Genomic DNA, 24344 nt, shown 5'->3' with positions numbered 1-24344 from the left:
CCACGGGATGAGGAGGCAGGCACCGGTTTCCACAGCAGCAACTGTTGCTATGGATACAGGGCTCCTGCCAGAAAGGGGTGGGGACAGAGATGGGGGAGGGGGACTAGTGGGGGAGGGGAATACAGCAATGGGATATGGGGGGACAGAGATGGGGGGGACGAACAGAGAGGTACCAGCAGGGGGCAGGAGAGACGGGCTGGTCAGCTGGAGGGAGGGACCTGGCCAACCCTGGCCCTCATGCCCCCCATCACTGGTAAAGCTGATCTGCAAATACAGACTTTGGGGAGGGAGGTCGCTAAACAGTAATATTTGTACCAGAATGGAAGGAGGAAAACAGGATCTCCCACAAACGTGAACGCTTTTCTGATTTGAGCGCAACAAGTCCAACATATTCCTCCAGAGAGCCTTGATTCCTACTATTCACTGACTTCTCTCACCTAAAACTGTTACCTCCTATGGGCTGAGTTTACTCTCGGCCTGTGGCGAGCAGCAGGACAGCCCTCCAGGAGGGAGCCCGAGGGAATGGCCACAGGACAGCTGGCCGTGTCCTCTCCTGCACTCCCTCTCTCCCTGCCATGGAGACCCCAGCCCTGGGAGATCCCACCTGGCAGGTAAGGTCCCCTCAGCTCTGTGATGGGCAGATGGGGGCACATGTGCCACCAGCCCCAGAGCCAGGCAGGTCCTGGGCAGCAGCTTTTAGAATAGAACCCTAAGGGCCCATGGGCTGGCTGCTCAGCCACCCCTGCCCAGAGGTTCCCCACTGCGCACAGGCTTCTGTTCCCAACTCTCCCCAGAGGCCTCCCTACCCCTCCGTGGGGCCACAGGCTGTTCATCACATGTCACAGTTGGAGGCTTCATTGCTTTCTGCCTCCCCCAGCAGTGATGTGAGCCAGGAGGCTGCCTGCATGGACAGGTCCCCAGGAAGGCGCCACGGCCACTCTCTGTCTCTACTGCTCCCACCACCTCACATGAAGCTGTCAGGCCCGTGTCCCTGAACCCTGTTTTCATATCAGCCCCCAAGAGCCTGCAACAGCCCCTCATACACATTGACCAGGTTTTGACACTGCCAGTGTGTTTCCTTGACCTGAGCCCCTCCACTCCAGCACTCATGCCAGACACATCTCTCCCCAAGCCAGCTGTTCCCCGACACCCACCTGGGGGAGCACGGTCCGGAGGCACCACCAGTGGCTCCACCCACAGCCCATAAACCCCCGGACATTCCTCCCACAGGTGGCCTCTCCTGGCCTGCTGGGTGTCCAGCCCCGAGCTGTGCTCTGTCCACCAGGAGGCAGGCTGGCTGGCTTCCTGTCACTGCTGTACAAGCTGCCACCACTACAGCCCAAACAGCACACATTCTCTCAAAGTTCTGGGGGGCCAGAAGCAAAAAGGCAGACTCATGGGCAGAGTCAAGGTGTCACACATCGCCCTGCTTCCTTCTGGGGTTCCATGGAGAATCCATCCCCTTGTCCAGCCTCTAGAGGCCACCATGTTCCTCAGCTCATGGCTCCATCCTCCGTCTTCTGTAGTCACGTCTCCGTGGGACCCTCCTGGCCCCTCTTATAAAGGACCCAAGTGATGACCCTGGACCCACCTGGATAATCCAGGATCGGCTCCCACCTCAGGGTCCTCAATCCAACTGCATCTGCAAAGTCCCTCTAGCCACACAGGTGGCATATTCAGAGGTTAGGGTATAAGGCCGTGGACGCCTCCATCATCTAGCTTCCCACACCCCTTCCTGGCCCACCTGACCCTGGGCCTGGACCCAGCAGCCGCCTACTTCAGGCTCCCTTCCAACCTTCCTTGGGGCCGGCTGTCACCCAGCTTCACGCCTGATGTTGAGGCGGCAATGCCATCTTTTTTAATTCATCTTTTCCCTCTCAAAATGAAGAAGGAAGCCCCACGTGGGCCCTCTTTCATCTACATCCCGACTATCACTGCCCACACAGGCGCCATCTGTCCACGTTGCCACGCCTGTGTCCCTTCCTGGCCACCCCACCTTTCTCTGGGCCACATCTCACCCACCAGGCCCAGTGCCCTCATTCCAGCTTCATGTCACAAGCCAGGTTCAGCAACGCATGCTCAAGGCCCCCGACAGGGCCCCCCGCCTGAGTCGGACTGGCTGGCGCCCTTCCCACAACCCCCAGGAAAGGCCCTTCCAGGCCCTGCAGTGGGGGCTCCAGCCTCGCCCCGCCCCAGCAAGACTGTGGGTACTCTGAGTGGCCAACAGGAATCCCAAGCAAAGGCAGCCCAGGGCAGTGGAGGACATCTCCAGCACGCACAGCCTTCGTGGGCCTCAGAGATGAGCCAGCCTCCTGGGGCAGCAACCCAGGACTCAGTGAGAAACGTAAGCACACACTTTAGCACAGGGCCTCAGTGAGCTTTCAGGAAGTTGCTGTAGCTGTTATCACAACCATTAATAATTATACTCAGAGGCAAGGTCCTTTGAAACCCTCATAATCCAACCTCCACCAAACTACACCTACCCTCCGCTCCACCCACAGTAGTTTCCTTCCTCCAAAGAGAAAACCCAGCAGAAATCCTTTGTTGAAAGGCCATCAGCCAGAACACCCGCCTGGAACACCCACCCCCCTCCCCAGGAGCACAGAGGCCCACTGGCAGTTCCTGCCCCACCCAAGAAGAAAGGCTTCACTGCCTGGTAGGGCGGTGGCCCTGACTCCAGAACCCTGGAGGCCTGCTCCCGGGGGCAAAGCTGCCTCAAAGGGCTTGTCTTTCCCACAGAGGCACCCACGGGGCAGGCAGGCCTCTCCTCGGGCACACAAACCCAAGACGACAGAGAGGAATGCACACCAAGGCCAGCAAGGCCTGATGGGGCTTCTTCACCGCACACGCAACCTGCATAAGCAACAGCCAGTGGTGGGGAAGCCAGAGTCAGGTGCCACTGCTGCCACATGCAGGCCACAAGGGAAGGACCATGGAAGCAGGACCACAAGAGCAGGGCCACGGGGGCAGGGTCATGGGGGCAGGGCCATGGGGGCAGGCATGCAATAACAGCCATGAGAGCCCAGCTAAGCCCACCAGGACCTGACGGTACTGGCCAGCCATGGACCCCTCTGCTATACAGTCTGGCGCCTGTGCCAAACCCTAGTCTCCCGGCTCCTCTGCGCTCCTCCCCAGGACCTGTGGCCAGGGGTTTATCCCAAGTCACATCTGAAGGGCAAGATCCCACTGTGACCTCTGGCCTGGCCGGCCCCACTCACAGAGGCCCAGCCTGGCTCCAGGTGGAAAGCTGGCTACGCTGCCTCCGCTCTGCCTTGCCAGATCAAGGACACAAAGGGCCTGCCTCAAAAGTGCATCTATAAAGCTCTCCAGGAAGCAGCCAGCAGGGCCAGAACGTTCCAGAGTCACCATCTTGCTCCCCTCCAGGAACAGAGCAGGCAGGGCTTTGTCTTTTATCATCACCGTCATCAAATATTTACAGAGGCTGACAGACATCTCAGGCAGGCCAGCCGTGAGCCAAACACCACACTTCCCAGGACAGGCGGAGGTGCAGGCGAGTAGGCAGGGCGGCCAGAGGGGTGAGGTTTCCTGCAGGGCAGCCGCTGCTCTCTCCGACCGGAGCAAACACGCCCACCGTGGGTCTGGGTCCTTGTTGTCTGCACGTAGAACCCAGAGCAGGCTGCCTCTATGCTGTCCCCACTGCAAGAAGTACACAGGCACAGGTTGAAGGGCTCCCCACACTCAGGACTCCCAGGAAGTCAACAGCAAGGGAGTGAGCGGGCACCCACTCCAGCCCAGGCAAGCAGAGGCCTAGAGCTGCCAAGGACAGGGTGAGAGCAGCCCCGGACCCCCACGTGCACCTCAGCCTCCTCCCTCCAATCTGTTACAGTCCAGACTGGAAACCACCCAAGTCTGTCCATGGATCGACAGGCAGACTGTGAACACCTACACAGTAGAAAAGGGACCGACCGCTGATCGGTGCAGCCAGGGCTGAGTCCCAAAGGGCATACTGACACGTGTGGGCAGCAGACACAAAAGGCTGAACACACACTGTGTGATCTACGTGCAGGAAATTCTAGGGCAGGCAGGTGATCTACAGGACAGTAGGCGGGCAACGGGACCTGGGGCCAGGGTTACAGGGAAATGTCTACCTCTGCCAGGTAGGGCTCACAACGCACTGACCTGCTCTGTAGGCTCCAGCAGTTTGACTTCCACAATAATAAAGCAACGCCCCTCTACTGTTCAGCATTTTATTTTCCTTTACTTTCAAAGAATACCATCTATCCCTTTCTTCTTAAAAACTCTTTCACTGTTTATTTTCATCTGCTTTTGTTTCATTTTATTTCTAACTGATAGCTTTTAATGTATTTTGCCACTTTCCCTAAGCTCATCCTGTCCTCTTCCTCTGAAGTACGCCTAGCTGAGTTTATGCACTTCCAGTCTCCTTTTTAACCTTCTTTTCACAAACAGCAAACGCAGTCATCTGTGCATACCTCCTCTCAGGCTGAGCCGGGTCTGCGGCCACAGCAACCAGACCCCAGCCCGGGCAGACCACCTGAGGGCCCCAAAACCCACACCAGTCCTGTATGTACCCCAGGGGTGCTGTCCAGGGGATGTTAACCTCCAACTTGCAAAAGCAACTAAGCAAGATGGGAGGGGGCAGGCAAGCCCTTCTGAGGCTGGGCCCCAAACCCCAGGAGACAGTATAGGTGGGGAAGGTGGGTCCACTGGCATCTAAAGGCCCAGAATCCCACTCACAGTCAGGGCCACCAATGCGTGGGAACACCCTTGCCTCAGGCTCTCGACCACCCCCAGGAACCAGCCCCCTCTGTGTGACTCCAAATCACTCACAGCACCACACCTGTGCTAACAGAGAAGCCTCAGTGTTCCCCATCACCCCCTGGTAAAACCAGAACCCCCAGCTGCCCAGCCTGGCCACCCAAGACACCAAGAGCCAGCCACGCTCCCCACACAACACAGCCCCCACCCCTCTCCACAAAATGGCTCCTCCCCACCTGATAACCTTCTCCCCACATGGTGGCCCCAGGTTCAGAACCACTCAGCACACACACAAGGCCCACAGTCCAGGCCCCATGCCCTCAACCCAGAGTCCTCACCCAGAACGCTCAGAGGCAGCTATCATGGGGCAGAACCACCCCAATCAGATGTCCCTAGGGAAATGTCTGGAAGCTTGTCAAAGCACAGACAGCCACCACTGAGGGCAGCTTTTGTCCCCCTAGGAGCCCAACAGTCCAGGTGACCAGGCCAAGACCTACATCATGCAGGGTGGGGGCAACCATCCCAAGCAAAAGCTAGAGCAGATCATTCACATATGTCATAGGTCTAGTGCATAGCCAGGGAGAGGCGGGGTGCTGCTTGGGTCCCCAGGGCCCGAGAATGTGCAGACATCGAGACTGTTCCAGAGGGTCCCCTAGAACCAGCCCACTCTGCCTGTGGCTGTGGCCACCCAGACCCAGACCTTTGCGAACATGCTTCCAACTGGGAACACAGGATGGCCCCAGAGACCTGAGAGGAGGCAGGGGGTCTTTCAACAGTGGCAGGGGACCCTCGCAATGCTGATAACCAACGACCCTGCAGTCCCCTTATGTCAATTACTGCTGTTGCACAAAAACACCTGAGGATGGAGTATTTCCAAAATCCAAGCACACATGGGCCCCCACCACACCCAGGAAGGTACCTGGTGACCGCATCCCTGCCCTGCTCCTCATCCAGTCAGTCTCCTCCATCCTTCAAGCTTTCAACGTTCTTCCAAAAAAGCCAAATTTACTCTCCTGCTTGAAACTCTTAATTAAAGAGAAGAAATGCCTCAAAACCTGTCAAGGCAGGTGTCAGTGGATTGCTGCTGGTCAATGCAGCAAAAGGACTTCCTGGCTTGAAGACACAGCACAACAGCCAGCTCCTTCTGGGGGGACCACAGCAGCACACAGGCTGAGAAGCTGCATCCCACAGGGTGCAGGGGGAAGCACCCTGACATGTCTGGCCCCAGTCTGGAGATGAGAGGAACATGAGAAAACCTGGGCCCAGCTGTGGGCAGGGCTGGGGGTGAGCCCACCCTGAACTCACCCCCCAGGGGAAAGGGGAGGCTCGTGGATCCACTCGTCCCAGTGGTGGGCTCTCGCTAAAGCTCAAGGAGGCGGGAGCTGCAGGCCACGTGGTGATTCATCATCACTGCACACGTTAGCACAAATGCTACAATTATGACTTGGCAAAATACCCAGAACATAAAAAAGAGACAAGAAGGGCATGTACCAAAGTGAAAACAGCTATGTCAGAGGAAAGAGATTTGGGGCAGTTTTTTCTTTTTCAGGTTTCAGCATCTGTCATGTCCGTCACCCTAACCCTAACTTAGGTAGCTTGAAACGTACCCCCCCAAAACCCCACAGTGGCCTCCCCATCCATCATCCACCACCCCCTCCATCCTCACAACCCCCACTCATTGGAGGGGGTCCAGGGCTAGCACGTTGGGCGGAGGGATTGTTCTAGATTAAAACTGACATGACAACCAAATGCAATGCCTGACTCTTGACTGGATCCTGGATCCAAACAGGAAAACTATCAGGAAGGCACAGTCCACGCCAGACGTGTGGCTGACGGCACCCAAGTTAGATTTGAGTGTGACACTGAGCTATGGTTTTGTAGGAAAACGTCCGCACTCCTATACAAGATGTGTGCTGAAGTTTTCAGGGCAAGGTGGAAATGGGCCAGAATAAAACATATGCAGAGGTACAGAGATAAAGTAAATGTGGCAAAATGTTTACAACTGGTAACTCCAACTTTCCCATCCATGTTTTTCAAAATAAAAAGTTTGTGGGGAAGTGTAAACTAGATTGCTGGCAGAAAGGAGAAAGCTCAGAGGAAGAGGAAAGAGGAGAGGGTAGGGCCAGCGGGTAGACAGCTGGGAGGCCATGTCACAGGGTCCCAGCCACAGACTCCCGGAGGTGAGAGGTGAAAGGAGCAGGGCACGGCAGCCCCTGGAGGCACCTAGAAGCAGTAGGGTATGTGGGTTGTTCTGTTCGGAAGACGGGCCCAGGTGGAAGAGGGCCTCATCAAACATGGGCACCAATCAGATCTTGGAGGGATGAGGTAATGAGCACCAATAAGACCTTGGGGGGATAAAGTAACCAAGACAGACACGGGCAGGCACCCCTCGCACTCGCCCACTGTCTGCCACCCCTGTCTACCAACAAAACCCACTGTGCCCAGCCCCAGGGAATAGATCATAACCCATCTATGCCATCAAGCCTTTCCCAGATGCCCTTGCAGCTAAGGGAGACCACACAATCTCACTGTAACCAGAAAAACCAAAGAGGCTTACTGGTAAACGTTTTCCTTTATGGATTAAAATATGGACACCTTACTTAACCTCCACCTAACCACCTGCTTGCTTCCTGTCTTCAAATATGGTTGTGATGCCTGGAACTATGGCAGCCTTTCTGCCACCATGAGGTGACGAGACTGGGGACAAATCCAACAAGGCTGAGGAAGGTAGAAGAGAAAGAGGGACAGCACCTTTCTCCCTGCCAACATTGCTGAGTCACTAGGGCCCTGGACAGGCCATCCCCAGATTTCAGATTCTGGGGATGATCAAAAGTCTGCACTGCTTAGCCATACTTGGCTTGCAGCTAAGAATTTTCCCAGCTTATCCACTCCTGAGAAAGCACACAGACAGCCAGGAAAGCAGGAGGCCTGGGGGAAAAAGTGGACATCAGGAGGACAGGTCCTTCCAGGGCAGCTTCTGGCCTGAGACAGGTAGAGAGTCTTCTCAAGGGCAAGGCCAGCTTTCCATGTCTAGATCCAAGTGCTGCCAACAGCACCACCAATAAGTGAGATGGGAACCCCCATGTCCGCAACGTCTGCAACACAGCCAAGACATGCCATGGGAACACTGGAACTCTATGTTCCAATGTTGGCACTGTTGGAACTCTACCAACAGTCAGCCAACAGGACACTCCTCGGAGCCCATCCTGGTCCCATGAGATGTTCGCAAAACTAAAGAAAAGGTGGAAGGGGTGCAAGGCCTCCCACACCCTGTCAAGAGCTTCACAACACAGTGAGTATTTTAAAGGCTCTGAGAAGTCCCACAACACCAATTCATGCTTGACCCAGCACTCTTCAAGCCTATTTAGTAACACCCCTTTTCAAAGCAACCCTCTGATCACACATGGAAAATGACAATCCAGGGAGAGGCAGGAAGCGTGCCACCAGCTGCTGTCTCTCAGTGTGAGCTTGGATGTGAGCCACCTTCCCTGAGTCTCCTTCTCATCTATGAAAACAGAGTCCCAAAACTTCTCAAAGTGGTTCTGAGGACCTGATAAAACTCACACATGGGTCCAGACATCCAAGAAAGTCCTCACCATACCACAGCTTCTCTCCTGCCCTCCTGCCCATGGCCAGCTGACAGCCAGGCCTGAACCTCCGGGCCAAGGAGGCCCCTGAAGCCAAGTCAGGACAGCCCTGTGCAAACCACCAGGACTCGGGGGCACCAAGCTTCGCCCAGCACCACTCTCTACTCCACTGGCTCCTCTGCGCATGTGCCTGGGCAGGGTTCATGCCATGCCATCTTTAATTTCTGGAGCCACCGCAGAGAGACCCCACTCCTGAACACCTGGGAAATATGCCCAGCTCAAGGGCTGACCTCAGGGAGGTGGTGCATGAGGGGGACCACTGGCCAGTCCTCCTGACTTGTGCCATGAAGGCATGAGGACCGCTTGGCACAGAAGCCCCTGGAAGCAGATGCTCAGGGAGCCCACAATCCAGGGCCACCTCTCTATGGCCAAGGACGCTCTGCCCAGCCTGCAGCCTCCCCCCAGAGCACGGCTGGGCAGGGCTTTCTGGAAAACCCGTCCAAGAGGACCGGAACACAAAGCACAAAGACAGGAATGGACCCCAAACCACAGCCTCTCCTTGCAAACCAATAAATTGCATTAAGAGACACTCTAGAAACAAATAAAAAGATAAATTTTAAAAGCAGTGATGGGACTTCCCTAGTGACGCAGTGGTTAAGAATCTACCTGCCAATGCAGGGGACATGGCTTCAATCCCTGGTCCGGGAAGATCCCACATGCCGCAGAGCAACTAAGCCCGTGCGCCACAACTACTGAGCCTGCTCTCTAGAGCCCATGAGCCACAACTACTGAGCCCATGTGACACAACTACTGAAGCCCACGTGCCTAGAGCCCGTGCTCTGCGACAAGAGAAGCCACCACAATGAGAAGCCCACGCACTGCAACGAAGAGTAGCCCCTGCTCGCCGCAACTAGAGAAAGCCTGCACGCAGCAAGGAAGACCCAACACAGCCAAACATACGTACATATATACATAAATAACTTTATTTTTTAAATATATAAATAGATTAAAAATAAAAGCTGTGACACTTAGTGACTATAGCTGTATTTATAAAAGATATACATGGGGAAACAAGAACTTGAAGGTAATGTGCAAAAATAGTAAGTAGTTATATTCACTTGATTTATGAGTAGTTTTTTCATTTCTGCATACTTCTTTAATGTAGCTGTTATACTGCTTTGTTTTGCTTTTTAATTAATGAACTATTTTTATAAAAGAAGTTCTCTGCTTATAGAAAGATTGAGCAGAAAGTACAGAGTTCCCTTGTACTCCCTCACACCTGCACACAGTTTTCCCTATTATTAATATCTTGCATTGGTGTGGTACTTTGTTATAACTGGCATGCCAATATTGATATTAACTAAAGTCCATTGTTTATATTATGGTTCTCTCTTGCTGTTGCACACTCTATGGGTTTGGACAAATTTATAATGACAGGTATCCATCATTATAGTATCACACAGAATAGTTTCACTGCCCTAAAAATCCTCTGTGCTCTATTCATCACTCCCTCCCCACTAACCCCTGGCAACCACTGATCTTTTAACTGTCTCCACAGTTTTGCCTTTTCCAGAATGTCATATAGTTGGAATCATACAGTATGCAGTCTTTTCAAATTGGCGTCTTTCACTTACTAATGTGCATTTAAGGTTCTTCCATATCTTTACATTGTTTGAAAGTTCATTTCTTTTTAGCACTGAATAATATTCCACTGTCTGGATGTACTACAGTTTATCTGTTCAACTACTGAAGGATATCTTGGTTGCTTCCAAGTTTTGGCAATTATGAATAAAGCTGCCATAAACATCTGTGTGCAGGTTTTTGTGCGGACATAAATCTTCAACTTATTTGAGTAAATACCAAGGAGCATGATTGCTGAATGATATGGTAAGAGTATGTAAAGTTTTGTAAGATGTCGTCATACTGTCTTCCAAAGTGGCTGTACCATTTTGCGTTCCCACAAGTAATGAATGAGAGTTCCTGTTGCTCCACATACTTGTCAGCATTTGGTGATGCCAGTGTTCTGAATTTTGGCCATTCTAATAGGTGTGTAGTGATATCTCATTGTTTTAATTTGCATTTCCCCAGTGAAACACGATGTGGAGTGTCTGTTCATATGCTTAATTGCCATCTGTATATCTTCTTTGATGAGATGTTTGTTAAGGTCTTTAGCCCACTTCCCCCCACCCGCCCCCCGCCCGCTCCCCGAGCTTTCCTCTGTTCAAGAAGCCAAGGTCAGAGGCAAGGAGGGGACCATGGTTCTGTGTTCCCCTTCCGTGACCCACAGAAAAGGTCTTGGCCTATTTTTTAATCTGGTTGTCTGGTTTCTTATTGTTAAGTTTTAAGAGTTCTTGGTATATTCTGGGTAACAGCCCTTTATGAGATATGCGTTTGACAAAGATTTCCTCCCAGTCTGCATCTTGTCTTCTCATTTGCTTATAGGCCTTTGCAGAACAGAAGTTTTTCATTTTAATGAAGCTGAACTTAGAAAGTTTTTCTTTCATAGATCATATCTGTGGTGTTGTATCTAAAAAGTAACTGCCAAACCCAAGGTCACCTACATTTTCTCCTATGTTATCTTCCAGGAAATTTACAGTCTTGCATTTTACATTTAGGCCTATGATCCATTTTGAGTTAACTTTTGTGAAAGGTATAAGGTCTGTGTCCAGATTCATTTTTTTGCATGTGGATGTACAGTTGTTCCAGTACCATCTGTTGAAATGACCACCTTTCTCCATTGTGTTGCCTTTGCTCCTTTGTCAAAGGTCAGGTCATATATTTATGTATATCTGTTTCTGGGCTCTCTATTCTGTTTCATTGATCTATTTCTCTATACCACACTGCCTTGATCATTCTTCTTTTATTCTTTTCCAAAACTTTAACATTTATTTAAAGAACACTGACATAAATTGGAGGTAATGATCAAGTATTCCAGGAAATCTTAGAATTCAAGTCTCTCAGGAACAGAACCGGATATGAAAAATACTTGAAGCGGGGAAACCTACAGCTGACTCAGGTTGCCAACCTCAGACAGGCTGGGCTTCTGCATCCTCACCAGGGGGCCTCTCCACCCAAAACACAGCTCCTGGCCAGAAGCAGATCCTAATCTGCTTCTTAGAGATTCCACCTGCTTCATTCACACCCTTTCCTTATCTGCAGCTCAGCAGCCAGGTGCTCGGGGGCACAGGCCCTCAGCCTGCCTGCACCTGGAGGCCCCTGGGCCACCCCAGGGGCCCATCTCCAGCCTCAGGCAGGCCTCCCTGCTCCTCCAGGTTCAGCGTGCTCTCCACCTCAATCTCAGCTTCTTAAACTGTTTATCTGCAGGGTGAGAAGAGGCTTAATTCTGAGCGCCCGCTCTCAGCAGTGCTGCATACTCGGTGCTGAATGTGCTTCTCCACAGTCCCCATGGCCCTGTGAGGGTTGGCTAGCACCATCCCCATCGCACAAATGGGTAAACCGGGGTTCAGAAAGGCAGGTGCCCTCTCTACGGCCTCCCCGCTGGGAAGCTGTGGGGCTGGGGCCCAAATGCAGCAGGACACCCCGAGTGTCTGTACGCACTGCACAGTGTGCCCTGCCTGGCGGCGAGGCTCCCAAGCACCCCTCCCCCCGCCTCAGGCAGATGCTGGCACCGTTCAGCCAAGGCAGACCACACAGGAGACCCGAGCCTGTGGCCTGAACCCCTGCAGGACGGAGTCAAGTTCCTCTCCAACGAAGTGGTGACCTACAGCTGTGTGTTCTCACCTTCGGCACCATCCAGCTCCGGCCTGACGCCAGCCCAAGCTACTGGCCCCAAGAGATGCCTACAGCCAGGCAGAGGGCTGCTAGAGTCAGCCATTCTGGAAGGTGAGTGGCAGGCACTCAACAAGTCCAGCCAGCCCAGGACCGCAGGACAGTCTCTCCACAGACTGACTCCCTTGCTTCCTGCAGGCTTCTTGCAAACACCCCTCCTCTGTGAGAACCTGACTCTCCCACCATGACTCTCCTGCTGACTGTGGTACACCAGGGCTGGAACCAGGACACATGCTCAAAAAATGCCTGCTGAGCCAATAAACCACACCAGCCTGCGCTGCTGAGCCCGGACACGAGACCCAGCATTGGGAAGCCTAGGGAACGTCCACTCTCTACCCTCCTCTTATCAATTCTTTCCCTTGCCACTATAATGTTCCAGCTAACAGTCCACCAGCAAAGCTTCACCCACCTCAGAGTTACCCAGTCACCACCTGGAAATGGCACGAGAGGTGGGGAGATGCCCACTAGCCCTCCACCCAAGTTAGACAGTCTGGGGAGCCTCCCTCTGGGGTCCAAGTCACCGGGCAATTCAGGCCTGAAACGCTCAGCCTGGTACCCTCACACGCCAGGGCCCTGAGGATACCCTGAAAGGCACACACTCGGCCACAGGAGCACCTGCTTCCAACAGGGAATGAGCTGCAATGCCCAATGTGCCCACGGTGGTGACCCACAGCTCGGGCTGCTTGTTCATCATTGCTGACCACGCTCACCTCCCCAACAAAGCTTGGGGATAGGGGAGGGGCCTCTGGGTTCCGGATGCCCACACTTCTGCACTGATGGGCCCCTCCCCAGTGCATTTCACAGGCCTCTCAGGAAGTTGGCACCAACCTTTCTCACCAACCAAACCATAACTGTGGTCAAGATGACACATGAAACATCATTTGGGAAAGCAAGTTCAGTGTTGACACCCAACTGCTTTCAAATTACACCTCTTCCAACAAAATTGCGCCCTAAGAAGATTTTTTTTTAAATAAAAATATAAAAGCAGGGTGACCGCCAGCCAAATTGAGTTGAGCCCTCTCTAAGCACCCTGCTCCAGCAAGTGAGCACCATCTCCTCCGCACATCCCCTCATCTCCGCATGTCAGCCAGATTGGGCTGCTTGTGGCTCCTCTGAAAGCAACACCTGACCCTCCCACATGAGGCCACAGGGGAGACCTCTCAACCCCGGGCCTGCGGCTGCCCAGCACCACAGGCACGTGCCTGGTCTATGAAAGGCGATGGTGCACCTGCGTGGTCAGGCGTGTGAGCTCAGCGCCCAGTACAGGTGGGGCACCCACAGACATGGGAGAGGTGCCAGACCACACCGATAGCAGGCAGACCTGGCCACCCTCTGAGGACAGCAAGGGGACCGGCACGCTCAGCACGGCTGCACACGACAGGCCCCTACAGGCATTATCCGCTGCCAGGGCGCAGGAAGGTGACACGGAGGTCTGGCTGGGGTGGGTGAGTTGGGAACAAACGAGTCCTCCATGGCCACACGAAGGAGACATCAGCAGATCCTGTGGTGCCCACACCCACAGCCTCTCCCCGGCCTGGAGTCCAGGCCATCACCACCCCACGGGAGCCCAGCGACCTCTGGGCAGTGCAGAGCAGCAAGAGGACAGCTTCATGATGACACCTGAGGGGTCCAGACACCTGTCCCTGGCTGATGGGGGCTCAGGCCCCATGGTACCTCTTCAGGACTCTCATGGCCCTCAAAGCCCCTGCAAGTACTCCAGGCAGAGGGTCAAGGACTGATACCTCCATGAGGCTAAATGACTCCCACACTGGGCACAGGCCAGGACACAAGCGAGGGAAACATGAGTTGATGGTGGAATCCCCCAAGAGGCCGTGCCCAACCCTGTAACCGCAGCTCACAGCAGCCTTCTGTGAGGAGGAGGCAGCACAGAGGACACTTGGAGACAGGGGCCTGCTGACGGGAGGGGGTGGCACTTACCAAGGGGGCTGAAAACCAAGGTTCTCTTCAAGTTCTCGAAGAAGACATTTAAGCAGGTGGTCCAGGAAAGGCCAACAGGCCGCCTCCAACGAGGCTTCTGGACACTGGCTGGGATCTGGGTTGGCCGCATTTTCTCTGCTCAGAGGCCCCACCCATGGCTCAGAGGCATCAGCGGGTGAGAGAGGGTGCCTGAGTCACCTGAGACCATGTCAGTGGTCCACACCTACCCCCACCCCAGGCAACCCAGAGTCAACCAGAAGCCTCCAGCTATCCCGTGCACTGTCTGACAGGATGGGGTCTGTGAGGGGCCACAGCTGGCCACAGGGACGTGGGAAATGTGAGCCAGAGTAAAGGCAGTGGTTCTGGGTGCATTTTGTACTTTCCCTGTTGCTATTATAATGTGTCCTGGTGCCAGAAATGAACATTCATTCAAAAGAAAACAGAAGGGGAGGTAATATTTTAAAATGGCTTCCCCCAAAAAATCAATGTCAGCTTCAAACGTCTGGAGAATTCAGGAGGTGAAAACACCTCGCTGCCCTTCACTGTGATATGAACGCATATTGCGCTTTCTGCAAAGCTCTTTCGACACTAAATTATAGAAGGAAACTGGAAGTCATGGGGATCTTACATCCTCCAAGCCAGACTTATTAGGTCCAAAAATGCGGCCTTTCCTCCCCTTGGCAGGGAACCCTGGAAAAAGCAAGCGGGTGACACTGTCTCAGTTCTGGGGGAGGCAGGCAGGTGCCCAACATCCCCTATGGTCCCAAGGTTGAGAGGAGGAAACAGACTTTTGAGGGTTGATTTCCAGGGCATTCCAAAGATGCCAGCTGAGGAGCTTATGGGGGTTGGGGAAGGGAGGGTTGGAGGGCAGGAGGAATACTGCAGAGCTCCCCGTACTGAAGGCAATGCTCCTGGCAACCCACCCTCCAGTGGGAGCCCTGATGCTTGGGAATTCTGGGGGCTGGGTGGAGGGTGAACGTCTCCACCCCGTGCACTAGGAAACCCCCTCCCCAGGCGCAAAGCCAGCATGCCACCTGTCGCCCTCCCTGGTGCTTGGTGGTCTGAGAGGACTAACCTGGTGCCCTGCCCTCCACGCTTATCTCCTCTCCTAAGGACGGCCATGCCAGGTGGCCTCTTCCCATGATGCTGCAATCCCCCTCTACCATCTGTATCCTCACAGGCGACCTTGGTGGGCTCTCAACAATAAAATGGGGGAAACAACAGCCTCCTGTTTGGTGAAAAGGAGAGTGCACACACAGCAGGCTCTCAGCTGCTGTCCTAAGCTGGTTCCCAGCCCCCTCTGGTGTAAAACCCTCTCAGACCCACCCAGCAGAAGGCAGCTGACCCTAAATGCTGCGTATCAGCCCTCTTGTTGGGGGAGATACAGGAACAGCTTCCCGGCTGGCATGGGGCCCCCAGTAACTACTGTATGAGAAACAAAACCAGACAGATTAGCAGCCATCTCCCACTTTCCTACTCCCACCCAGAGTACAGGAGTAAAAGCCCCCTGGACAGCAGCCAGGGTCCACGCTGGTGCCGCTCTGCTTAGGGACCCAGAGGCAAAACAGCTTGCCTTGCCTTAAAGGGAATGGGAATTAACAACCTCCTCCGAGGGTCACATGTGCCTGCAATGCCTCAACCAGATCAGCTGGGCTCTGCTGCTGAGGTCTAACTCAGCTCCTGCCTGCTGCAGCACCCCCACTCCTGTCCTCCACCCGCAGAGGCATTCCGCAGCAGAGCACCAGTGGGTGCTTGGAGTTCCACACCAGGTCACTTGGCAAGAGCGAGAAGGTGGGGAGGGAAGGCACACAGCCACACTCTAGAATCAGGAATCCTCTTCTCCCTCTCCGGGTCCTCTCTCCCCTGTGCGTTCACACACAGCAGTGATGCCCAGCTCACTCCTATGCCATCCCAGCAAACCATCCATAGGGCCCCAGACCACAGACCACTGAGGCCACCCCTCAGCAGGTCCCAGAACCTGCAACCGTGAGGGAGGAGAGTTCTCAGTCCCTCGTGAGGGACTCAATAGGCCACCCCTGGCTCCACCGTGAAAAGTCCCTATTTCCACAAGAGAACCAAGGAGCTGTGAGGAGGGGTGGTCTCTAAAGCTCTTTGTCTCAGAAGAAAGGCTGAGGACAGGTGGACACTGGACAAATTAGCCAGCTCACATATACACACACACACAGGCCACCCTGCAGGGGCCCAGAGGACAAAGCAACCAAATCCCACTTCTGAGCCAAAAAGGCAGGCTGCCTGCAGTGTGGCAGGCGGCCTGCGTCAGGACTGGTAGGCCCAGCTAACTTTCCAGGGCGCTGGGGTAGGCTTACATCTGCATGGCCAGCTCTCGCAGAGTCCAGCCCCATGCCTGACAGCTGTTCCCCCAAACAAGGGAGGGTCAATAAACACCCACTGTGACAGGCGCTGCCCCAGCTTCCACGGCCGGCCCAGGACAGCCTGAGTTACCGTTTATATAATCTTCCAGGGCTGGGGCTGATATAGCCAACATGAGGGCAAGGTTATGAAAAATGCAAGTTCAGAGCCTTTGCATCCACAAAAACCAAAACAAGACAAAACCAAACGCCACCCGTATTTTACATGACTGGGTTTTAAGACTTCTCACATATCCATTTTGTGAACTAACAGGACACAGTGACAACACTTACAGGCTTTGCCCCAGAGGCCCCAGGGCCCACCATCCCTCACTATAAACAGACCCCAGGTGAAAAGCCCCTCAGACATCCCCAACTGGGGCATCTACACTCTGCAAGACGCAGTAAGGTGCTCATTTAAGAGCAGCTAAGAGTCCCCCAAACCACCCTGTGACCACCTGGACACAGGGCCCTACAGCCCCCACACTGCTTCTGCACAGACACGGACGATCCAGACAGCCTGGGTCAGTACAGCCCAGAAGAAGGAGCGGCACTGATCAGCACTGAAAGACACGCCCTCCAAGTGCCCAGTCTCCATCATGGGCCCACATCGTGCCACACTTAGACACCACACACTGTGAGGTCCGACCTCCATCACCCAACCGTCACCACACAGACCGCCAGCACAACCAACCACCCACCCAGAGGGTGACACACAGATGGCCGCTGCCAGGCGTGGCTAAGGCCAGGCATGGCCCGATGCCAGAACGCACTCGCCCACCACCCACCTACGGCCATCTCGCCCCTCACCTGCAGCTCGCACCAGGCTACCTCCACCCAGGTCTCCGTGTCCAGACCCTTGTAGACCGTCTTGAAGGAACCGCGGCCAAGCTCAATGTCGAACTTGAGGAAGCGGCCGTCCAGGGAGGTGGCCACAGCCTTGAGGTCGTCCTCGTCGTCGTCCTCCTCCTCGGGCTCCTCCCGGCGTGCGCGCCCGAACTCTGGCCTCGCCTCGAGAGCCCCCACGTCCTCCTTCCTCGCGGCCGCCGCCGCCTCCTCCTCGCGGGGGCCGCCCTCGGGGGCAGGCGCGGGCGAGGGCGCGGGGTCCGGGCCAGGCTCCTGAGCGCCCGCGGGCTCAAGACCGGGGTCGGCAAGGTCGCCCAGCGGCGCGGCAGGCGCGGCAGGCGCGGGGACGGCCGGGCGACCGCGGGCGCGCTCGGCGATGAGGCGGCGCGTCTTGCAGAGTAGCAGCACCCTTCGCTGCAGCGGCTGCGGGGGCTGCGCGCCCGGCGACTCGGCCCCCTCCAGGCCCGGCGGCTCCTCCTGGTCAGAATCCACCACGCTGCGTCGCAGGAAGCGCTGGGGCCCGGGCCGCGCCGCCCGCGCCCGCAGCACCGCCGCCGGCTCCGCCATGCCCGCGGGCCCCGCACCGCGCCCGGCCTCCATCAGTGCGCCGGGGGCGTCTCGGCGGCCGCCATCGTCGTCCATCTCTGCGAGCAAGGACACACAGGCCCGTGTGAGCGCGGGCCTCGCCGCACCTGCCCGGGACGTGGGATGAGACAGTGCCGCCCCAGGGCCCGCGGCCTGCCCGCCCCGGCCGCGGAGGGGCCTACTGGGCTGTGCCTGGGGCGGGGGGGGTGGGGGTGGGGGTGGGGGTGGGGGGTTCTGCAGACCGGATCAGGAGGCCGGGCTGGGTGGGAGGGAGCCGTTCCCTGCTCAGGCCTGGGCCAGAGAGGAGCCCTGCTGGGCTGTCCCGGGGGACACGAGGGAGGCTGCAGAGGGGGCCGGAAGGCCGGGGAGAGGGGCACCTGTGCCCTGCCCAGCCCCGGGGAAGGGGGCCTACTGGGATGCCCCTGGGAGGTGGGGGTGGTTAAGACGGGGCCGGGAGGCCCGGGCTGGGGAAGTGGGGATGCCGTGCCCTGGGCAGCGGAGGGGTGAAGGAGGTTGGGGAAGAAGGAGGTACTGGCCCGGCGGCGGCTCCACAAAGGACGCTGCCTGGGGCGCAGGAGGGGCGCGCGGGGAGGGGGATGCGGCGGCGCGGCGCGCACACAAAGGCGGCGGGTTCGGCACTCACAGGGCGAACGGGCGCCGTCCATGCCCGCGGCCCGGCGGCCCGGGCGGGCGAGGCCGCGCTCAGGGCCGGGATCTGCGCTCGGGGCTGGGGTCTGCGCTCGGTCCGGGGTCGCTCTCAGGGCCGGGGTCTGCGCTCCAGACCCGGGTCACCCTTGGCGCCGGGTCGCGGCGCTACTTCCTCCAGCCGGCCCGCGGCGGGGCAGCGCTCCCGAATGCCGCTTCAGCTCCGCGCGGCTGCGCTCCCGCACCGGCTCAGACCCTGCGCGCGAGGAGGGCGGGGCATTCGGCTGCCCGCCCCCGGCCGGCGCGGCGGGGCGGGGCCTGGCACGCCCACCTGTCCTCGGGCGCGCGCGAGGCCACCTGCGGGCCAGCCCCCGGGGCCGCGCAGGCCCACTGCGGCCCTCATGCTCCCCCTCCGGATGTTACTGCTGGCGCCTGAGGATCTTTGGAATGCCCCACGCGGCTGCTGGCCGTGCATGGTCTGTTATCCCCCCTGCAAACCTGGCTTGGCCATCCTAGTTTGTCCACCTGGAAAGGCTGCCAGTTCCAAGACTCGGTCAGTCCAGGAAGACACCCTGAGTTGCAAGCCTATCCGTTTCAAGCCTGTCCATGATGACGTGCCTAGGCCTATCAAAGGGAAAACTGAGAAGGGATGGAGCTAAGCATGTTCCAGACAGACGCATGCAAGCCAGTCTGGCTTCTTCCGTGCTCCCTGGGACATGCTGGTGACATGTGGGTATCATGCCTGCCTGGTAATGGAGATGTCTGGCAATTCACGTCATTGCCGGCAGACTGCTGCCCACCCACAGCTGGCAGATGTACATAATACGGCAGCAGTATCCCCACACATTGCAGCAGCAACCTAGGTGCTGGGGGACTGGAGAGGACCTGTACTTGACTCAGCGCTATGTGCTCTCTGAGCCCTTAGAGGTAGTTTTGGGCAGCCCTGTTTGCATACCTCTCATGACAGGGAGCTCACTCTCTATGCTGACCAATGACCCATGAGAACACAGCTAAGCAGTTAGGTCACAGTTTGCTCATCCATGAGATGGACATAATGGTCAGTGCACAGCTGGTGTTCAACAAATGCTTACAGAGGCAGGGAGGAAAGGAGACAGGGCCTACCCTCTGCCTCTGCTCCAGTCAGTCCCCAGCAAAGCCCACTGGTAGGAAGATCAGGGTCTGGCCTTGCCCCCAGGGAGCCCCAGTCAAGAGGTACTTTTGAGGATGGGTCTGCCTTTGAGTGGGCTCAGGGGTCAGTCTAGTGGTCAGACCCAGTGCAGCCGGGCCACCTCCCTGAGTGCCCTCCACAGGCTACTACATGGGGAGGTGGCTCCTCACTTGACGACTATGTGGCCCACCCCAGGGCAGGTGAAACAGTGGAGAACCCAGGTCCCATAAGGGGACAGGGGCAAATGGGGGGACTGTGCCAGGAGAGCAGAGTTGGGGGCAACAGGGGTATCCGGGGGTGATGGGGGCAGCAGGAGTGTCCTGGGGTGATGGGGGCAGGGTAGGCTTCTCAGGGAACAGAAGGAAGGGTGCTGGGGCAGACAGATGGAGTGGGGGTATATGGACCTCGCAAGCTTGGGTTCCTAGGCCCTGGAAGCTCCTGCAACTGGCTGGGCAAATAATGGGGCCCCTGGGGCTCTGGCCCCTTGAGGAAGTCTCCCCATCCAGTGGGGGCCAAGAAGTTCTATAACACAGTTTTTTTCCTCTCTTATAATAAGATGATGTATAAAAAGATGATTTCTTTTACTCTGTTCTCTGTAAAAATTTGAAAACGTGTTGATTTTTTAAATAACAGCTTCATTGGGATATAATTTAGATACCATAAAATTCAGTCTTTCAGAGTGTACAATTCAGTGGTTTTTAGTATATTCACAGAGTTGTGTGACCAACACCACTGTCTAATTCCAGAACATTTTTATCACCCCCCAAAAAAACCCATGCCCATTATCAGTCACTCCACATTACCCCTCTCTCAGCCCCAGGCTAGCAGTAATCTACTTTCCAACTCTATAGATTTGCTTATTCCTAACATCACATATAAATGGAATCATACAACAGTCCTTTGTGACTGGCTTCTTTCATTCAGCATAATGTTTCACTTAGTCCACATTATAGCATATATCAGTACTTCACTTCTTTTTGTGGCCATATTGATTTTTTAGGAGCAAGTACTCATTAAAGAAATTTAAGATAGAAAAAGTAGAAATAAAAACTTTTTTAAGTTGTTACCCAAGTGTGATCCCATGGCACCTCCCGTGGCAGGCACATGTCTTTCCATGTGCAGCTGTCCACTCAGGAGAAGCTCAGCAGGCTTGCATCAAATAACCAAATAATGGGGACTTGCCTGGTGGCGCAGTGGTTAAGAATCCTCCTGCCAATGCAGGGGACATGGTTTCGAGCCCTGGTCCAGGAAGATCCCACATGCCGTGGAGTAACAAAGCCCATGCGCCACAACTACTGAGACTGCGCTCTAGAGCCCATGAGACACAACTACGGAGCCCATGTGACATAACTACTGAAGCCCACATGCCTAGAGCCCATGCTCTGCAACAAGAGAAGCCACCGCAATGAGAAGCCTGCGTACCGCAACGAAGAGTAGCCCCCACTCGCCGCAACTAGAGAAAGCCCGTGAGCAGCAACGAAGACACAACGCAGCCAAAAAATAAATTAATTAAATAAATAAATTTATAAAAAATAATAATAATACCAAATAATGATTCAAACCTTTTCTTTCCTATGCAACAAGTTACCTTTTAATTTTACACAGTTAGGCTCGCACCAGATGCTAGGTTCATATCCTAGCTGGTTCAGTCCAGAGAATGCAGCTTTAGCCCTCAGATGTCCTGGAATGTGCAGATGTTTGAAATCCTCTACCCATCACCCTGTTGAAGTGAGCCTGCTGCCAGGTGTGGGGGATGCTATCAACACTCAGGGTCCCCTCAGGGACCACTCCCAGACTGCACCACTCAGTTCCTGGCCCCAGGAATTTTGTTTTAATGGGCACAACTTTTAGAAACAACTTTTAAACTTTTCTGGTTGAAAGTCTGAAGAAGAACAGCTAAGACCACTCAGTGCTCATTCCTACCCATTCAGTGGCCTGAGCCATGGGGGTGCAGATCGGTCTCAGTGGGGAACTGCTAGGTGGGCACAGAGGGCACCTGCACACCTTCAGACCAGCCTTCGACCTCTGCAGGAGTTGCGGTAAATTCGGGAGCTGGAGCACTGCGTTCACCCTGACTGTCATCCTTGGTCACAGCCTGCCCTTCATTCTCAGCCTCTTCAGCACTCGGTAGAAATAGACGGGGTGTGACTTCCTCTGGTTGCTCGCAAGAGATGATGCCAGTGTCCACCACCTGAGACCCACTGAGTGAGCCCTCTTTTAGTGTCTCAGAGCAGAATTGAAGTTGATCTGCAAAGAGAAGGGCCAAGTGGTCCTAGAGACCTGCATGGATCACGAAATATGGAGACAGGCAGAAGAAAACACAGGTCATTTTCCACGTTTTCGTCTCTCCTAAAGCCCCAGGAATTTGACCCAGGGATCTTGAGTAACTGATAGCCATCCAAAATGGGGGTGGGTCGCTGAGCCCAGTGGGTGGTGGGGCCTCAAGTAAGTCATGCTGCTGACATAATGATAATGATGATGATCCCCAGTGCTGAGCTGAGTCTTTGCAGGAATTCTCTTGTCTTGCCCCACACTGTCCTCGAGGGCCCTGTTATCAGATGGGAAGCAGCAGAGAGGCAAAGAGACTTGCCTGAGTTAGTCGACTGCAGGCAGTAGGCCCGGAGGTGAACCAGGCCAACTTACCCACACCCCACAGGGAGCTGCCTCTCAGCCTGCAACTGCTGCCATCCAGCCTTTTCAGGACTTTGTGGCCAGTCCTTGCCCATCGACTTTCGCTAGCTACAGGGGCCGGTCTTCGGCAAGCTGGCACATTCTCCATCGTGCCGGCTCTCTCTCATCCTCTCTTAGCACCTCTGTCCACATGGCCCCTGGAGCTCTAGCTCTGCTGGCTCTGCTGTCACATGCCCGTGACCCAGCCCACCTCCAGCTCCACCCCATATAGCACTGGGGATGGGGATCTGTGCTCCACCTCTCCCAGCCCCCAGCAGCTTCAGGGAAGCATTGCCAGAGGAGGTGCTGGTGGCAGCAGATTGGAAGGGGCTCCCATCCACATCCACTGGGCAGGGGGTAGAAAGAGCTCTCCATCAGGCTTCTTTTGGTCCCCAGAGCCAGTCACACAGCTCTGCTCCCCTTCAAGGAAGCAGCCAGAGCACAGCAGCTTCCTCCTCTACGCTCCCAATCCCCGGGGCTGAGCATCCCCTGGGGTGGCTGCCCCTCCAAGCTCCACAGCTTCCTTCTGTCCATACCCAGAGTGTGCGCTGCAGTCTGGGTTTCAATGGGAGCAGAGCCCCCATTGTGCTCACTCAGCCCTGCCAGCACCTGGCATCGAACCCCTGGTATTGAATGGATGTTCCACCCAGTCCCAGCCTCAGCTCTCTCCTCAACTCTAAACTCCTTCCTCTTAGGGGGTCCGTCTTAATGGGCAGGCCGAGGAGTCAGGACACTCCCCCAATTCTAGCTTGACCTCAGGCCCAACCACATCTATCCACTGCCCTCCAGAGCAGCCACATACCGGTGAGGCCCCAAATTCTGGGCCATGTTCTCCTCTTGGTCCTGATGGCACACGCCAGCCCTTGCTCACCGCGGATCCACTGCCTCTGTGTCATCCTGCTGCCCAAGTGGAATCACTGAGCAGATTGGCACAGGCTTCCTGGAAAGCAGTTCGCAGTTGGAGCAAGAACCTAAAAAATGTTTATACCCTTTAAGTCAGTAATTCCCTTTTGGGGAATTTATACAAGTGAAGTGACCAGCTATGCAGATAGTGGTGCATAAAGATGTTCACTGAAGGGTTGTTTATAATAAGCATTAGGAATAACGTAAATTTTCAGCAATTGGAATATGGCTCAGTAAACTGTGTTATTCCTACGTAGTCAAATATGATGAAACCATTTAAATGCTCTTCGTGTAGTTTTATAATGAGGCAGGAGACAATCTGAAGTGACAGTGCACAGGAGAAAAACTGGAAGGGAACACACCAAAATGTTAACAGTGGATGCTTCTGCTTTTGTGCATTTTTCTGCACTTTGGACAAGAGGCAACTCCACCTAATGTCTGGCCCGTGTCTTTGGGAAAGAGGGGCACACTGATCCAGCAAGGGTCTAGAAGCATGGATCCGATTCAAATCCTGGCACCACCCGTTGGCCATGACCTTCAACTCATTAATTAAGTTCTCTGAACTCCAGTTTCCTCAGTCACCAGGTGGTGGTGGCACCCAGTTCCCGGGGTTGTGAAAGAATCGCTAAAGGAATCCCCAGGCGTCCAGCAGCCCAGTAGGACTGAAACATGATAGCCATCCTGGACTCTGGCCACCTCCTGCCTTGCCACCTGTCTCCTTGCTGGTGGGACCTGTCATGGAGAGAGGAATGGCCCCGATTCAAGAGAGCCATTCAATCCCCATTTCCACAGGGGGACATGGAGGTTTGAGGTCTTAGTGATTTGCTCAGGACCACAGAGCTAGCCAGTGGAGGGGCAGACATGTGGGCTCGTGCGGACAGAGCAGAGAGAAGGAGCATGGAGAGCCAGGTGCCACAGTAGCTTGGCAGGGGTCCTCAGACCAGAGCCATGCCACTGTCCAGGGCAGCTTCTGACCAGTGGCCGAGTCAGGTTGTCCTGCCAGCTGGGGTAGCTGACTATCCCAGGGGTTCCCAGGGGTCTCTCCCACCCAGAGTTTCCACTTTCTGCTCAGTGGGCCTCGTCAGCCCCCATCAGCTCCCAGGGGAG

General features: G+C 55.3%; 1 protein-coding gene across 6 annotated transcripts in view; it reads right to left on the bottom strand.

Moving 5' to 3' along the window:
* Window positions 1-18884, bottom strand: part of LOC309622206 (serine/threonine-protein kinase WNK2-like) — a 50029-nt gene extending 31145 nt beyond the window's left edge. For 3 of the 6 annotated variants that reach the window (XM_082409336.1, XM_082409333.1, XM_082409335.1), the window contains exons 1-2: window positions 18495-18884; window positions 17231-17910 (exon numbers count right to left, since the gene is read on the bottom strand). In XM_082409336.1, the coding sequence (XP_082265462.1) occupies window positions 17231-17908 (678 nt within the window). In that variant the 5' untranslated portion in view covers window positions 17909-17910; window positions 18495-18884. Of the gene's footprint in view, window positions 1-13660; window positions 14742-17230; window positions 18427-18494 lie in introns of those variants that run through there. The other 3 variants (XM_082409338.1, XM_082409337.1, XM_082409334.1) reach the window with 3 other exon arrangements.
* Window positions 18885-24344: the final 5460 nt, after the last annotated feature.

Source organism: Balaenoptera borealis (assembly GCF_965194805.1).
Source record: "Balaenoptera borealis genome assembly, contig: HAP1_SCAFFOLD_1834, whole genome shotgun sequence".
Taxonomy (NCBI): Eukaryota; Metazoa; Chordata; class Mammalia; order Artiodactyla; family Balaenopteridae; genus Balaenoptera; species Balaenoptera borealis.
This window is presented reverse-complemented; position numbering and strand designations above follow the sequence as displayed.